Source organism: Hyperolius riggenbachi, chromosome 1, assembly GCF_040937935.1.
Source record: "Hyperolius riggenbachi isolate aHypRig1 chromosome 1, aHypRig1.pri, whole genome shotgun sequence".
NCBI lineage: Eukaryota > Metazoa > Chordata > Amphibia > Anura > Hyperoliidae > Hyperolius > Hyperolius riggenbachi.
In genome coordinates this window covers 584,175,025-584,193,839 of record NC_090646.1, presented here as the reverse complement: position 1 = coordinate 584,193,839, position 18,815 = coordinate 584,175,025, and the positions used below count along the sequence as shown (strand labels likewise).

At 46.3% G+C, this 18,815-nt stretch overlaps 1 protein-coding gene across 2 annotated transcripts in view; it reads right to left on the bottom strand.

The window, feature by feature from the left end:
• ARHGEF28 (Rho guanine nucleotide exchange factor 28) overlaps positions 1-18,815 on the bottom strand; it is a 346,228-nt gene that overhangs the window by 247,583 nt on the left and 79,830 nt on the right. For both annotated transcript variants that reach the window (XM_068248416.1, XM_068248426.1), the window contains exon 2: positions 7,743-7,786. In XM_068248416.1, coding sequence (XP_068104517.1) covers positions 7,743-7,778 — 36 coding nt within the window. In that variant the 5' untranslated portion in view covers positions 7,779-7,786. The remainder of the gene's footprint in view (positions 1-7,742; positions 7,787-18,815) is intronic.

Here is an 18,815-nt window from a genome sequence, read left to right as displayed (position 1 = left end):
CTTACCCTTCAGACGTCTTCTTTGATCCGTCCCTCAGCGCCTCCCACGATGCGTTCCAAGCCGCGGTCACATAATTACTAACACTTCCTCCTTCCGGGTGTAGTCACGTGACATGCTTGGAACGCATTGTGGGAGGCGCCGTGCAACGGATCAAAGAAGACGTCTGATGGTTAAGATTCGCCTACCCGCACAGGTGCTTCAATTCTTTAATTACCCGGATGAAATCTGGTGATCATCACTGGTCCACGCATGCATAGAAGACCCAGAATGGACCCGACATACACTTTAAAAGGCCACATTTACAATGGCACTAAAAACCCTGCAAATAAGATTGAATGAAAATGGTTTTAGCGACAAGCTGTATTAGTGAGCATGTAGAGGCACATACACAACATGTTTTGGGCGGAGCCCTTCCTCAGGTGTGCCACACCCATCACCAGTGACACCTAAATACCTTCCCACACACAGGAAGTCATGTGATAAACACATGACACAAAGAAGCAAATACAAACATATCAATTAACCATTAAGGGAACTACACCAAAGGTGTCTACCCCAATAAGAACTGAGGAGTAGGACACCCAGACATAGTTGATTTGTACAATAATTCTTCCAATAATATTAACCTCCCCGGCGTTCTATTGAGATCGCCAGGGAGGCTGCGGGAGGGTTTTTTTTTTTATAAAAAAAAAACTATTTCATGCAGCCAACTGAAAGTTGGCTGCATGAAAGCCCACTAGAGGGCGCTCCGGAGGCGTTCTTCCGATCGCCTCCGGCGCCCAGAATAAACGAGGAAGGCCGCAATGAGCGGCCTTCCTTGTTCGGCTTTCCTCGTCGCCATGGCGACGAGCGGAGTGACGTCATGGACGTCAGCCGACGTCCTGACGTCAGCCGCCTCCGATCCAGCCCTTAGCGCTGGCCGGAACTGATTGGTCCGGCTGCGCAGGGCTCGGGCGGCTGGGGGGACCCTCTTTCGCCGCTGCTCGCGGCGCATCGCCGCAGAGCAGCGGCGATCAGGCAGCACACGCGGCTGGCAAAGTGCCGGCTGCGTGTGCTGCTTTTTATTTGAAGAAAATCGGCCCAGCAGGGCCTGAGCGGCAGCCTCCGGCGGTGATGGACGAGCTGAGCTCGTCCATACCGCTCAGGAGGTTAATCAACATCAGAACAATATAGTTCGATCATATTTAACAATACCAATCTTGGAAAGTCCTTTTATAAACAAACATTCTGCGCAATCCATTTCAACCTAGGAGAAAAACATCATAGAAAACACTTTAAGCTCAAATTTTCGTTTAGGCCATTAGGGCATACACAGTCAAATTTTCTTATCCATTTAGCCTCACACTGCAGCAGCAGTTTCTTTCGATTACCACCTCTCAGGAGCTTTGGCACATCCTCAACCACAAACCAACGCAACTGACTTGCTCTGTGGCGAAATTGTAGGAAGTGCCTGGACACGGAGGTTTCATACTCTTTTTTTACCCAAAGCAGTTAGTAACATCTCGTTTATGCTCCTGTATCCGCTCCTTCACAGGTCTCTCAGTCTTCCCAATGTATACATACCCACAGGGGCACTTGAGCCCGTACACCACATACGAGCTCAAGCAGGAAAACCTGCCCCTGATGGGTATGCTAGAACCAGTGGAAGGATGAGAGACACTGCTGCCCTTAATGATGGCTCCACAACAGTTGCAGCCTAAACAGGGGAATGTGCCTTTCTTGGCACTAGGGGTCATCTCTTTCTTTTTAACAAGGATATCAGATTTGCATACCCAATCCTTTATTGTTTTACCCCTGCGGTAAGCAAACACAGGAGGGTCAGTGAACAATTTTCCAAACATCTTATCCTGTTCAAGGATAGGCCAAAATTTCCGCACCACTGAACGAATTCGTTCAGACAAATAGCCATAGTTGCACACAAAGGGCAACCGATCCGAGACTCGCTTCTCTGGCCATAGATCTCACTTCCCCACTGATCTTTCGAAGAGCACGTCCATCGTATCCCTTTTCAGACATTTTTTTAATCAAACCCTCTGCGGCATTGTCGTAGTCCTCGACTTTCGTCGAAATGCGCCGGGCCCTTAAAAACTGGCCCTTTGGAATGCCCTTTTTCACCGTAGTCGCATGAAAACTATCGGTACGCAACAGATTGTTTCGCTCCGTAGGTTTTTGATATAAACGCGTAATCAATTTACCTCTTTCTTTGCTGATTGTTACATCCAGATAGTGAATACTATCCAGGGAACACTCAGCGGTAAACTTAATGGTGGAATGTACCGAATTGGCTTCTTCCACCATTTTTTCAAACAGTTCTACCGGGCCATTCCATAGCAACAAAATGTTGACCACAAAACGAAAAAAGCGAAAAATGTATTTGCCATAAACTTCATGATCGATGAACATGCTCTTCTCAAGATCAGTGAGGAACAAGTTAGCAAAAGAGGGAGCCGCCGGGGAACCCATACTTGTGCCCTGACATTGGACGTAAAATTGATCAAGAAACCGAAAATAATTGGAATGCAAAATAAGTTCCAAAGCATCCAAGATAAAAAAAAAACCTTGGGATTAGACAACGTCGTCTCCAAAAGTTTTTCCTCAATCCGTCGCATGCCCTCTTCATGAGGGATCGAAGTGAAAAGACTTTGGACGTCCAATGTGCACAATAATAGGTTCGCCGGGACAGTACCCAGTTCTTCCAATCTACACAGCAAATCTTTCGTGTCTATCAGACACGTTTTCACATTAGATACTAGCCCCTGCAGGAAAGAATCGACATATTTTGCTAAGGGATAAAGTACTGAACCAATGCCCGACACTATCGGCCTACCAGGCGGTGTGTCCAGACATTTGTGTATTTTTGGCAAAAGGTACAGTATTGGTGTCTGAGGATTTTCAACAGTTAGAAAAGCAGCTGTTTTCTCATCTAAAATACCATTCTCAAGCCCTTGCTGCACTAACACATCGACTTTCTTTTTTATCTCAAATGTTGGATCACGATCACATAATCTATAGTGTCCCTCCTGATTTAACTGACGCTGTGCCTCCTGTATATACTGGCATCTGTCCTGTACCACGACTGCCCCTCCCTTATCGGCCTTACAGATAATAATACCATCATTTTCTTTTAAACTCCTCAATGCCTCACGCTCCATAGAAGAAAGATTATTAAACAGTGAAGATTTTTTCTTTTTATCAAATTGTTCCCAAAGAGAGCGCACTTCATGTAACACAGCACCCTCAAACAGGTCAATAAAAGTGTTCAGGATATCAGGCTCCCAATTACTTTTTTTTAAAAAGGGTCCTTTGGTTAAACTGGGTTTGTCCGCAAAAGTCATTCTTAATTTAATGGACCGAACAAACGAATGCGTGCCAAACGCATTCCACGTGGCTACAGGATTACATTGCGATCTACTCTCCTAGTACATAACACTATCTTCCAGACAAGATTTTTTGAAATTTTGAACAAAGGCAGCTTGGATGTAATGGTTCTTACCATTGAGAGACTGCAAGTTCAGATTGTGGATATTAAATGTGAGGTGAGGAAGCTGCAGAGTGAACTCATCGAGGCTCTCCCACCATTGGATTACACTACCCTGAATACAGAACATAATGTGCAGATAGCGGCTCTAAAGAAGGAACTAGCCGCTGTGAAAAATACAAAGGTACGTCGGGACATTGAAGACTATCAACTAGGAAGAGTGTATACCTGGCAGAAAGAAAGGCGCGCTGCTCGGGGAGATCCACAGCCAGCACCAGCTGATTGAGGATCGGGAGGCAGACCGCAGCGTCATCCGACACCCGGAAGTGCTCCGCAGCGAAGCCGGTGAAACCTCGCCGCCGCCCACGACAGGGGCGCCCGCAGGGAGGGGGACAAGGTGGTACACCGGCAGGTACCTCAGGCGAATTGCAGCCGGAGGCCTCTAGTGCTGGATCCTCACTGGATTTTCAGGAGGCCGAGACAGCTTCCGACACCGGAGGCATCGGCGGGGCAGGAGCTCCCGCAAATCCAAAGTGCAATTGGAGACAGCCCTTACCCCGGGACGAGTACCCGAAACGAGGAGGCAATCGTTAGAGGGGGTAAGCAACCCTATTGTTAATATCTCCCAATACAATCTGACTAAATCTGAAATGAATGTACTGGCTAAGGGGTTGGGCTTTGTCCCCACAGCTTCTGGTGATTTATTTACCTGGGAAGTAGACTTTTATAAGTTTGTTCGGTCCATTAAATTAAGAATGACTTTTGCGGACAAACCCAGTTTAACGAAAGGACCCTTTTTTTAAAAAAAGTAATTGGGAGCCTGATATCCTGAACACTTTTATTGACCTGTTTGAGGGTGCTGTGTTACATGAAGTGCGCTCTCTTTGGGAACAATTTGATAAAAAGAAAAAATCTTCACTGTTTAATAATCTTTCTTCTATGGAGCGTGAGGCATTGAGGAGTTTTAAAGAAAATGATGGTATTATTATCTGTAAGGCCGATAAGGGAGGGGCAGTCGTGGTACAGGACAGATGCCAGTATATACAGGAGGCACAGCGTCAGTTAAATCAGGAGGGACACTATAGATTGTGTGATCGTGATCCAACATTTGAGATAAAAAAGAAAGTCGATGTGTTAGTGCAGCAAGGGCTTGAGAATGGTATTTTAGATGAGAAAACAGCTGCTTTTCTAACTGTTGAAAATCCTCAGACACCAATACTGTACCTTTTGCCAAAGATACACAAATGTCTGGACACACCGCCTGGTAGGCCGATAGTGTCGGGCATTGGTTCAGTACTTTATCCCTTAGCAAAATATGTCAATTCTTTCCTGCAGGGGTTAGTATCTATTGTGAAAACGTGTCTGATAGACACGAAAGATTTGCTGTGTAGATTGGAAGAACTGGGTACTGTCCCGGCGAACCTATTATTGTGCACATTGGACGTCCAAAGTCTTTTCACTTCGATCCCTCATGAAGAGGGCATGCGACAGATTGAGGAAAAACTTTTGGAGACGACGTTGTCTAATCCCAAGGTTTTTTTTTATCTTGGATGCTTTGGAACTTATTTTGCCTTCCAATTATTTTCGGTTTCTTGATCAATTTTACGTCCAATGTCAGGGCACAAGTATGGGTTCCCCGGCGGCTCCCTCCTTTGCTAACTTGTTCCTCACTGATCTTGATAAGAGCATGTTCATCGATCATGAAGTTTATGGCAAATACAATTTTCGCTTTTTTCGTTTTGTGGACGACATTTTGTTGCTATGGAATGGCCCGGTAGAACTGTTTGAAAAAATGGTGGAAGAAGCTAATTCGGTACATTCCACCATTAAGTTTACCGCTGAGTGTTCCCTGGATAGTATTCACTATCTGGATGTAACAATCAGCAAAGAAAGAGGTAAATTGATTACGCGTTTATAACAAAAACCTACGGAGCGAAACAATCTGTTGCGTACCGATAGTTTTCATGCGACTACGGTGAAAAAGGGCATTCCAAAGGGCCAGTTTTTAAGGGCCCGGCGCATTTTGACGAAAGTCGAGGACTACGACAATGCCGCAGAGGGTTTGATTAAAAAAATGTCTGAAAAGGGATACGATGGACGTGCTCTTCGAAAGATCAGTGGGGAAGTGAGATCTATGGCCAGAGAAGATTTATTGTTGCCTAAAGAGAAGCGAGTCTCGGATCGGTTGCCCTTTGTGTGCAACTATGGCCATTTGTCTGAACGAATTCGTTCAGTGGTGCAGAAATTTTGGCCTATCCTTGAACAGGATAAGATGTTTGGAAAATTGTTCACTGACCCTCCTGTGTTTGCTTACCGCAGGGGTAAAACAATAAAGGATTGGGTATGCAAATCTGATATCCTTGTTAAAAAGAAAGAGATGACCCCTAGTGCCAAGAAAGGCACATTCCCCTGTTTAGGCTGCAACTGTTGTGGAGCCATCATTAAGGGCAGCAGTGTCTCTCATCCTTCCACTGGTTCTAGCATACCCATCAGGGGCAGGTTTTCCTGCTTGAGCTCGTATGTGGTGTACGGGCTCAAGTGCCCCTGTGGGTATGTATACATTGGGAAGACTGAGAGACCTGTGAAGGAGCGGATACAGGAGCATAAACGAGATGTTACTAACTTTGCTTTGGTTAAAAAAAAAAAAAAAAAAAGGAGTATGAAACCTCCGTGTCCAGGCACTTCCTACAATTTCGCCACAGAGCAAGCCAGTTGCGTTGGTTTGTGGTTGAGGATGTGCCAAAGCTCCTGAGAGGTGGTAATCGAAAGAAACTGCTGCTGCAGTGTGAGGCTAAATGGATAAGAAAATTTGACTGTGTATGCCCTAATGGCCTAAACGAAAATTTGAGCTTAAAGTGTTTTCTATGATGTTTTTTTTCTAGGATGAAATGGATTGCGCAGAATGTTTATAAAAGGACTTTCCAAGATTGGTATCGTTAAATATGATAGAACTATATTGTTCTGATGTTGATTAATATTATTGGAAGAATTATTGTACAAATCAACTATGTCTGGGTGTCCTACTCCTCAGTTCTTATTGGGGTAGACACCTTTGGTGTAGTTCCCTTAATGGTTAATTGATATGTTTGTATTTGCTTCTTTGGGTCATGTGTTTATCACATGACTTCCTGTGTGTGGGAAGGTATTTAGGTGTCACTGGTGATGGGTGTGGCACACCCGAGGAAGGGCTCCGCCCAAAACATGTTGTGTATGTGCCTCTACATGCTCACTAATACAGCTTGTCGCTAAAGCCCTTTGTGTGCAGTCTCTGTTTTTGAATTTCTATGCCAGTGGAGCAGGAGTGGTGTACCTGCAGGAGAAGTGCACCGGCACGAGGGTCTGTCTTAGGCCCAAAAGGTGGGTGACGTGTGAACTTTTGGAGTTATGAATGAAAATGGTCCCTGATGTTGAGGAAGGATTCCCATTGGTCTTTTGCAAACCAATGGGAGCCTGATGCTTCTGATCAGACTCTCGGATCTGTATACCAGCATTTCTTCGGTGCAGAGGACCCGAGTGGCGGAGGAGAAACGCGAATGTGGCGACAGCAGGGTGGTGGCGCAAAAAAAAACAAAACAGAAAAAACTAATTAAAAACTGATGCCAAGAGTAACAAGTCGATCCATTTCAGGCAGGGAGCAGACTTGTCTGTTTTTGAGTGAGATTTCTGCAAAGGAAAACTGAGACTCAATGTCAATCAGTGCATGATGTATGTATTGTTCCCATGGAGAAATAAACTAGCAGCAGTGAAGCACTTTCTCTACTAATTGCAATAAAGTGGACCTGAACTCCTACACAGGACTGAGAGTTCAGCCTAATTGCTCCCTCATTTGTGACGAATCACCACCCTAATTTGATCTCAGCTGTGTCAACTCAGGAATCTCCTCTGCTATGGTAGAGCAGCTAATTTGTAAACACTGGATGTTAACAATATGTCTGCCTACATAAAAGCGGGAAGTAGACACACTGCAGATGTATTGCAGGATTTGTATCAGCTGTAACAAAAAAAAATGTTTTTTTCTTTAATGGTTATTCTTTAATGGTTATTACGCTGTTCCTTCTCTTTTAGAGCAGAGGGGCAGAAAACGCATGCAGAGAAACCTACACAGAAAACTGACAGACAAGTGTGCTCACAGCCTAAGTGGTAACTTTTTACAGGATCAGTTCTTCATTTTGTGCAGTGTGAAAGGGGCCTTAGACCAATAAAAGGTCAGTTATAGCAGTTGACAAAAAATAGACTCAAACATGGCAAAATAATGGCTACTTACATAGAGAGGCACTTCTGCAAGACTGAGCTCCATCATCTCTGCAACTGTAAAGACAAACGTGAGAGAAAAAAGGTCATAATGCTATCAAGTTACCATTAAAAAGGGAAATACAGAGTTAGAATATTCAAATAGGGCCGTCTGTTTTGATTTGTGCTTCACTACAACAATAAGCCAGGTGGATCTGTTACATTTTTCTTCTTCCTCAAATACTGCACCCAAACAAGCCTATTCAAAGCAAAGGTGTGGATCTCTCTGGGCCGCAGCTAATCTCCATCTGCTGCACAAAGCACAGACTTAGCCTGTGTGTGTGTCACGTATATGGCAGCTACACAACTACAGCTGCACAAAGCACCGACGTAGAGGGCCTGTGTGTGTGTCACGTATATGGCAGCTACACAACTACAGCTGCACACAGCACCGACGTAGAGGGCCTGTGTGTGTGTCACGTATATGGCAGCTACACAACTACAGCTGCACAAAGCACCGACGTAGAGGGCCTGTGTGTGTGTCACGTATACGGCAGCTACACAGATACAGCTGCACAAAGCACCGACGTAGAGGGCCTGTGTGTGTGTGTCACGTATATGGCAGCTACACAGCTACAGCTGCACAAAGCACAGACGTAGAGGGCCTGTGTGTGTGTCACGTATACGGCAGCTACACAGATACAGCTGCACAAAGCACCGACGTAGAGGGCCTGTGTGTGTGTGTGTCACGTATACGGCAGCTACACAGGTACAGCTGCACAAAGCACCGACGTAGAGGGCCTGTGTGTGTGTCACATATATGGCAGCTACACAGATACAGCTGCACAAAGCACAGACGTAGAGGGCCGGTGTGTGTCACGTATATGGCAGCTACACCGCTACAGCTGCACAAAGCACAGACGTAGAGGGCCGGTGTGTGTGTCACGTATATGGCAACTACACAGGTACAGCTGCACAAAGCACCGACGTAGAGGGCCTGTGTGTGTGTCACGAATATGGCAGCTACACAGATACAGCTGCACAAAGCACCGACGTAGAGGGCCGGTGTGTGTCACGTATATGGCAGCTACACAGCTACAGCTGCACAAAGCACAGACGTAGAGGGCCTGTGTGTGTGTCGCGTATATGGCAGCTACACAGATACAGCTGCACAAAGCACCGACGTAGAGGGCCGGTGTGTGTCACGTATATGGCAGCTACACAGCTACAGCTGCACAAAGCACAGACGTAGAGGGCCTGTGTGTGTGTGTGTCACGTATATGGCAGCTACACAGATACAGCTGCACAAAGCACCGACGTAGAGGGCCGGTGTGTGTGTCACGTATATGGCAGCTACACAGCTACAGCTGCACAAAGCACAGACGTAGAAGGCCTGTGTGTGTGTCACGTATATGGCAGCTACACAGATACAGCTGCACAAAGCACCGACGTAGAGGGCCGGTGTGTGTGTGTCACGTATATGGCAGCTACACAGATACAGCTGCACAAAGCACCGACGTAGAGGGCCGGTGTGTGTGTGTCACGTATATGGCAGCTACACAGATACAGCTGCACAAAGCACCGACGTAGAGGGCCTGTGTGTGTGTCACATATATGGCAGCTACACAGCTACAGCTGCACAAAGCACAGACGTAGAGGGCCTGTGTGTGTGTGTCACGTATATGGCAGCTACACAGCTACAGCTGCACAAACGTAGAGGGCCTGTGTGTGTCACGTATATGGCAGCTACACAGCTACAGCTGCACAAAGCACAGACGTAGAGGGCCTGTGTGTGTCACGTATATGGCAGCTACACAGCTGCAGCTGCACAAAGCACAGACGTAGAGGGCCTGTGTGTGTGTCATGTATATGGCAGCTACACAGATACAGCTGCACAAAGCACAGACGTAGAGGGCCTGTGTGTGTCACGTATATGGCAGCTACACAGTTACAGCTGCACAAAGCACCAACGTAGAGGGCCTGTGTGTGTGTCACGTATATGGCAGCTACACAGATACAGCTACACAAAGCACAGACGTAGAGGGCCTGTGTGTGTGTGTCACGTATATGGCAGCAACACAGCTACAGCTGCACAAAGCAGCGACGTAGAGGGCCTGTTTGCGTGTCACGTATATGGCAGCTACACAGGTACAGCTGCACAAAGCCCCGACCTAAAGGGCCGGTGTGTGTATCACGTTTATGGCAGCTACACAGATACAGCTGCACAAAGCACAGACTCTACGTCTGTGCTTTGTGCAGCTGTATCTGTGGGCCTGTGTGTGTCATGTATATGGTAGCTACACAGATACAGCTGCACAAAGCACCGACGTAGAGGGCCTGTGTGTGTGTGTCACGTATATGGCAGCTACACAGCTACACAAAGCACCGACGTAGAGGGCCTGTGTGTGTGTCGCGTATATGGCAGCTACACAGATGCAGCTGCACAAAGCAGCGACGTAGAGGGCCTGTGTGTGTCACATATATGGCAGCTACACAGGTACAGCTGCACAAAGCACCGACGTAGAGGGCCTGTGTGTGTGTCGCGTATATGGCAGCTACACAGCTACAGCTGCACAAAGCACCGACGTTGAGGGCCTGTGTGTGTGTCACGTATATGCAGGGCCGGGCCGAGGCATAGGCTGGAGAGGCTCCAGCCTCAGGGCGCAGTGTAGGAGGAGGCGCACAATTCATTCAGCTGTCATTCCTAATTGTGTTTGAAGCAGAAAGAAATCAGAAAAGGGGATACATAGTAGTGACTGCAAGCCAGATAACTAGATATTAAGATGTTGGGGAGGTTGTGGACCCTGTGGCCCTCTTAGTCTAATAGCAATCAGTGTGTGACAGCTGGGATGGGTGGGATGGAGGGGCGCACTTTGGTGTCTCAGCCTTGGGTGCTGGAGGACCTTGTCCCAGCTCTGCGTATATGGCAGCTACACAAAGCACCGACGTAGAGGGCCTGTGTGTGTGTGTCACGTATATGGCAGCTACACAGCTACAGCTGCCCAAAGCACAGACGTAGAGAGCCTGTGTGTACACACACACAGGCCCTCTACATCGGGGCTTTGTGCAGCTGTACCTGTGTAGTTGCCATATATACGTGACACACACACAGGCCCACTACGTCGGTGCTTTGTGCAGCTGTATCTGTGTAGCTGCCATATACGTGACACACACACAGGCCCTCTACGTCGGTGCTTTGTGCAGCTGTATCTGTGTAGCTGCCATATACGTGACACACACACAGGCCCTCTACGTCTGTGCTTTGTGCAGCTGTATCTGTGTAGCTGCCATATACGTGACACACACAGGCCCTCTACGTCTGTGCTTTGTGCAGCTGTACCTGTGTAGCTTTCATATATGTGACGCTTCAAAAACCACTCGGTGTGCACCAGGCCTCACATATCTGTGATCTTTAGTTGGGTCTGACCAATCTGCTCTGTATATCTATTCCCGCTCCTGCCTGTCCCCAGGAAGCAGGAGTGAACTCATAACAGGATGGATAGCACAGAGCAGAGTAAAAAAAAAAGAAAGAAACACAACACACACATAAAATAAACTAATGTAATTCCTGTAAAAACAGTTCGCTTCTAACAAAGCAAGGTTTTCCAGGAGTCACATGTGATAAAATCACCACAATTGATGAAAAAAATATTCCAAATCGAGATTACAGTTGAGTTCTGCATAGATGTGACCACTTTATCAAACGGATTGATTTTTGGCAATCATACAGTCGTAACACAAGTACCCAATAAATAAGGTTTTTGTAACGCAACTATTACGGTAAGTTTATTCTGTAACCTGTAGTACAAAATGACACTTTGTCTTCCCTCAGACTTTATAAGACAGACAATATTTTTATAGGCTGGTAGTCTGTGCAAGAGACCGGTTCCTGGAGGGAGGCCAATCTGCACAATCATTGCCCTCCCGCTGTGATGAACACAAATGAGGGTTAAGATCAAGAGCACCCTTTTTGGATTTATTTCACAATTTAACAGTTGATCAATTAAAAGGGTCACAGTGTTCAGCAATCGGTTGGATACTATTCCTTTTCACACATAGAGAGTCTTCCTGCTTTCTTCCACTGTCATGACAATGGCCGGTTTAAAGTGGACCTCAACTCCCGCACAGGACAAAAAGAAAACCTAGAGAAATGCACCCTGTATGTATTTAGAGAAATTAGCCTGTCTAATTCCCCCTCATCTGTGACTAATCACCACCTTAAATTTGATCTCTCAGTTGTGTCAGCTCAGGAATCTCCTCTGCCAGGACAGAGCAGCTAATTTGTAGATACAGGATGCTAACAATAGGTCTGCTTCCATGAAAGCAGGAAGTGGACACCCTGCAGATTTATTGCAGGATTTGTATCAGCTGTAACAAAGAAATGTTTTTCTTTAAAGGTTATTATGTTGTTGCTTATCTTTGAAAGCAGAGAGGAAGTTCTGAGTTCAGGTCAGCTTTGTGGGCCCATTTCCACTATCGCGAATTTGCATGCGTTTTTCGCATGCAAATTCGCATAGCGATACAAGTGAATGGGACTGTTTCCACTTGTCAGGATTCCTTTGCGTTTTCTGTGCAGAAAAAATTAGCACGGCAGAGCCATCAGAATTCGCATGCCGTTATGCGAATCGCATACAATGTATTTATTAGGAAATTCGCATGCGGTTTGGGTATGCGAATTTTCATGCGAATTGTCATGCAAATTCGCATAGAAACAATGGAAAATCACACCGGCACTGCCATGGTTAAATTCGGATACATAGTCATTCATGCGAATTTGCATGCGAATTCGCATGGAAATTCGCATAGACCCGCATGTGAAATTCACATCCACATGCAAATTTTTACCTCGGCGATTCCCACCGCACAAGTGGAAATGCAGCCTAAATGTTTGCTTAGTAGCCCCTGCCTATACAATACTGGCAGCCGGGGGACACACGTGTCCCCCCCCAGAGTCGTTCCTCGTGGCAAGGAATCCTGCCGGTCGTTGTTGCCGAGCGGGTCCTGGCAGAAGCAATGTCTGCAGCCTCCTCGCTCTGCTTGTTTTCTTGCGACGAACGTCTCTCGGGGACACGCATGTACCCCGGCTGCCAGTATTGTATAGGAGAGGCGCAAGGGGGAGGAGAGGAGGCAGAGCCGAAGCCGGCGGCTTCATCTGTTACATTGCCGCGGCTTCATTGAATTCAATTAACTCACTTTTGATAATACATTTGGCCGCAGCGAGACGGCCAGTAAAAAACACAATAGAATCGGTTACATTACACTTTTGTTACGTGGCTATTAATGTAATTAGCGCCACCTATCGGATGCGCCCGGCTAACGGAAAAGTACCAATCACTTTCCTGTCAGTTTATGAAAATGTAAGCCTCAGTCCTATCATCTTGATCCCTACTTGAAAACCCTCGTTCAACTTATGAAACGTCACTAGGGAAGGGTACCTCTGAAGCGGATCATGGCTGGACCTTCCCCCATGATTAAGGTGTACCCTATGTTATATTGTTCTACATTGCATTGGCTCCCTATTGTTTGCTGAGCACTGCTGACTGCGGCCAAGGTGGCTCCAGATGGCTTTTGACCTATAGGGGAGATGGGGGCTGGGGGTCTATTGTTTGGGGGGGGGGGGAGGGGTGTAGGTCAGGTATGGTTTAAACAATAAATGCGCTTTAAGCTGCATACACAAACAAGAGATGATCATCATTGTGCTTGAGCTACTGATTGCTGTAAAAATGAGTGCAACTCCACTTCTATGGAAAAAAAATACATACTTTATGAATAAAAACATTTTTCCCAAGGGCAATTTTATGCGTTGGACAATTTCCACAATGATTACTAACAGTAGCTCACCTCCATCCTGTTTCAACTAGAGAACAGGTGTTGCTGCACATTGGCTATAAAGATGTGACCCAGTATACCTCCAGTTGTGCACAGTCCTACTGGCCAGAAATACACTTAGGACTTGTGCTCACTATGCAAATCAGGTGCTCGTACATTTTACAGCAACACAAGGCACATGTTCTCTGCTACATCACTAACACCGCCACCTCCCCTCCCCCCCCCCCCATTCAATATTACTAAATGGAACAGCCCTGTGGAGGGGGGAGGAGAAAGGGAGAGCACGCCACAACGAAAGAATAAGGGTGGGTACACACGTCAGATAAAAGTCTTTGGAAAATGAAAGATCACAGACCAATTTTACCCCCTTTCATGTAGTATGAGAGCCATACTCTACACATTCTATTCTATGGAGCTGAACTCCCCATCAGATAAAAATCTTTGCAAGATGCTGCACACAAAGATGCTGTACACATGCAACAGATCAGTATCTGCAAAAGATCTGTTCCTGCAAAAGATCCGTTCCTGCAAACTGCATTCATATGCTGCGTACACACTGGCAACTATGGTCGTTTGAAACAGCTCATTAACGATCGTTCCGCCGACAATCGGGGAAAGAACTTTACCCAACGATCATTAACACGAACGACAAAAGAACGACATCGGGAAGATGGAAATATCCAACCTGACGGATCATATCTACCGACAATCGTTACAAAACTATAGTGTGTACAGACATCAGCCGAGAACGATCGTTACAAGGTCCAATGCGCCTGCGTTGAATTCTGCCCAGCTTCCGTACTTCCTTTGTAGCGCGGCCATAAAGATTGTTATATTGCTCATTTCAATTAAACTTTGTTTTCAAGTTAACAATCATATATTTGTATCTATTGTAACTCCATGTCAGTGGGTTTTTTTTTATTTTATATAAATATGTACCCAACATTTCCTTCTGATCGTTCTTTTCTGCGAGAACTATCGTTAAAATGTGTATGATGATCGCTGCATCCCATCGTTGCATACCAATCTTTCCAATATCGTTCGTCTGGTAACTATCGTTCTTTGCAAACGATAGTTATCGCAAGTGTGTACGAAGCAATAGTCTATGATATCTGCAGATCTCATACACACCTTGTTTCACGGACAATTATCTGTGGATCAGATCCACCAGGTTGGATCTTCAGATCGGCAGATAATTGTCTGATCTGCAGATGAATGTCCATTCAACAAGGTGTGTATGAGGATCTGCAGATGTCAGACTATGAATGCATTTTGCAGGAATGGATCTTTTGCAGGGATTGATCTTTTGCAGATACTGATCTGTTGCGTGTGTACAGCATCTTTGTGTGCAGCATTTTGCAAAGATTTTTATCTGATGGGGAGTTCAGCTCAATAGAACAGACTGTGTAGAGTATGGCTCTCATACTACATGAAAGGGGGTAAAATTGGTCTGTGATCTTTCATTTTCCAAAGACTTTTATCTGACGTGTGTACCCACCTTAACACCCTCAGCAAACGGCTGAATCGATCCACTGTGTCTAGCCTGTATATGAAACGTTAAACTGCACAAGCCATTACTTAAAGAGAACCTGAGGTGGGTTCTAAGAATGCTATCAGCACACAGAGCCTGGATCTGCATATAATGCCCAGCCTCTGTTGCTATACAGTTCCCCCCCACAGGCCCCTCCTGCGTTCTGCTATGCCCCCATAAATCAAACGCCATGCTAGCGACACACAGCGTGTTGCAACCCGGCTGTTTACCTTTCGCAGCTCCCCTGCCTCCTCTATGTTGCCGCTTCCCGCCTGCGTCCCTTCCCTCCCCGCTGATTGGACGGAAGGGACACTGGCGGGGAGCGGCGCTATGGAGGAGGCGGAGGAGCGGTGATACTGACACTGCAAAAGGTAAACAGCCGGCTGCAACACGCTGTGTGTCGCTAGCATGGCATTTGATTTATGGGGGCAGAGCGCAGGGGGGAGCGGGGCCTGGGGGGGAGCAGTATAGCAACAGAGGCTGGGCATTATATGCAAACCCAGCCTCTGTGTGCTGATAGCATTCTTAGAAACCACCTTGGGTTCTCTTTAAAATGAACCTTGAGGCCTCTTTCACAGTGCAACGTTAAAGTCGCACGTTAGAAAATGTTTCAACGTGGACTAACGCTCAGCAATACTAAGTCTATGCGACATTCACAGTGCACACATTGCGTTTGTGTGTAACGTGTAGCATTATTAGAAGGTGCTGCATGCTGTGCGTTATATACGTTATTAACTGCGTTGGACTGTTTGCACATGCTCAGTAATGACTTGGAAGCATACTTTTCATTGCCTGTATGCTCTACTGCAGGGGTGCTAGGTCGATCGTGATCTACCGGTAGATCGCGACCGCCTATTTGGTAGATCGCGGCCATTTGGCTGCGTCATGTAACATTTTGCGGCTGGCAGCTGTTAGAATCTGCTGCCAGCCGATGGCCAATCAGAACGAGGCGGAGAGGAGAGGGGCGGTACAGTGGGAGAGGAGGACGCAACCGCGACGTCATAGCTGGGGGCGGTGCTGGGCCTGGGCACAATGGGCCTGGGCCGCCCCCTTCGCTCGCCGGACTCTGGAGGCACTCGCAGCGCGGCTGATGGAGGGGAGACCAGGAGGAGCCCCAGACACCGCCGCAGGAACTGGAGGGAGGCGAGTGGCCCCTACGCCAACCTACACTATACCTGGCTAACTATACTGAAGGTCCCTGCACCTAACTACACTATACCTGGCTAACTATACTGAAGGTCCCTGCACCTAACTACACTATACCTGGCTAACTATACTGAAGGCACCACACCTAACTACACTATACCTGGCTAACTATACTGAAGGTCCCTGCACCTAACTACACTATACCTGGCTAACTACACTATACCTGGCTAACTATACTGAAGGTCCCTGCACCTAACTACACTATACCTGGCTAACTATACTGAAAGTCCCTGCACCTAACTACACTATACCTGGCTAACTATACTGAAGGTCCCTGCACCTAACTACACTATACCTGGCTAACTATACTGAAGGTCCCTGCACCTAACTACACTATACCTGGCTAACTATACTGAAGGTCCCTGCACCTAACTACACTATACCTGGCTAACTATACTGAAAGTCCCTGCACCTAACTACACTATACCTGGCTAACTATACTGAAGGTCCCTGCACCTAACTACACTATACCTGGCTAACTATACTGAAGGCACCTGCACCTAACTACACTATACCTGGCTAACTATACTGAAGGCACCACACCTAACTACACTATACCTGGCTAACTATACTGAAGGTCCCTGCACCTAACTACACTATACCTGGCTAACTATACTGAAGGTCCCTGCACCTAACTACACTATACCTGGCTAACTATACTGAAGGTCCCTGCACCTAACTACACTATACCTGGCTAATTATACTGAAGGTCCCTGCACCTAACTACACTATACCTGGCTAACTATACTGAAGGCCCCTATACCCATCTACTTATACTGAAGACACGTATACCTGTTACCTAAATGTTGATAGATCTCCTGGACTCGGCAAATTTTAAAGTAGCTCGCGAGCTGAAAAAGTGTGGGCACCCCTGCTCTACTGTATGCGACAATAACGGGGCATTAAGTTGCGTTGTGAGTTTTTGGGGCGTTGCTTAGTTAGTTTGCGTTGCAACTTTAACGTTGCATCAAAATGCAATGTCCCACTGTGAAAGTAGCCTAACAGAGGGATATGGATGTTTCCTTTTAGGGCTCGTTTCCACTATCGCGAATCTGCATGCGTCCAACGCATGCAGATCCGCACATGTAATACAAGTGGATGTGCCTGTTTCCACTGTAGCGTTGTTGAGGTGCGTTTTTTTCAGCGTGAAAAAAACGCACAAAAGAGCCAACGATTTCGCCTGCGTCGGGAATCCGTGCGAATCGCCGCTAATGTATTTAATAGTAAAAACGCATGCGTTTGTTACATGCGTTTTTACCCGCGATTTCGCACCTTTTTCAATTTTATTTAGCCCTGGCAGTGTCATGGTTAATTTCGCATGGCACCCTGCCATGCGAAATCGCATGCGAAATCGCAGGTAAAAACGCATGTGGAAACGCATCCGCATGCGTTTTTACAAGCGTCGGAATGCGGCCGAAATCGCGTCGCAACAGTGGAAACGAGCCCTTAAACAATACCAGTTGCCTAGCAGTCCTGCTGATCTCTTTGGCTGCAGTAGTGGCTTAATCACACACCTGAAACAAGCATGCAGCTAATCCAGTCTGACTTCAGCAAGAGCACTTGATCTGCATGCTTGTTCAGGGGCTGTGGCTAAAAGTATTAGGCCTAGTTCACATTATAAGGGCTGATTCACACAGGCGCTTGCCCCGAGTTTACCGCTGACGTTCGGGACTCGGCATTAAATGCTCCCATTAAATGCTTTTACCGACTTTTGCGCGAACACGGCATTGAGATGCAGCTAGCTATTTGGAGATTTTGGAGCACTTCATGCTTCCATCTGCTGAAAAGCTTTATGGAGATGAAGATTTCATTTTTCAGCACGACCTGTCACCTGCTCACAGTGCCAAAACCACTGGTAAATGGTTTACTGACCATGGTATTACTGTGCTCAATTGGCCTACCAACCCTCCTGACCTGAACCCCATAGAGAATCTGTGGGATATTGTGAAGAGAAAGTTGAGAGACGCAAGATCCAACACTCTGGATGAGCTTAAGGCCGCTATCGAAGCATCCTGGGCCTCCATAACACCTGAGCAGTGCCACAGGCTGATTGCCTCCATGCCACGCCGCATTGAAGCAGTCATTTCTGCAAAATGATTCCCTACCAAGTATTGAGTGCATAACTGAACATAATTATTTGAAGGTTGACTTTTTTTGTTTTAAAAACACTTTTCTTTTATTGGTCAGATGAAATATGCTAATATTTTGAGATAGGAAATTTGGGTTTTCATGATCTGTATGCCAAACTCATCAATCTTAAAACAATAAAAGGCTTGAACTACTTCAGTTGTGTGTATTTGAATCTAAAATATATGAAAGTCTAATGTTTATCAGTAAATTACAGAAAATAATGAACTTTATCACAATATGCTAATTTTTTGAGAAGATCCTGTACGCCTGAAGCGAAATGGGTATGAAGGCTATTTATTTCCTTTTAAACAATGCACATTGCCAGGCTGTCCTGCTGATCCTCTGCCTCTAATACTTTAAAGCTTCTTTCACACCAGAACGTTGAGTTTTAGGGGACGTTCTAGGTCGCTT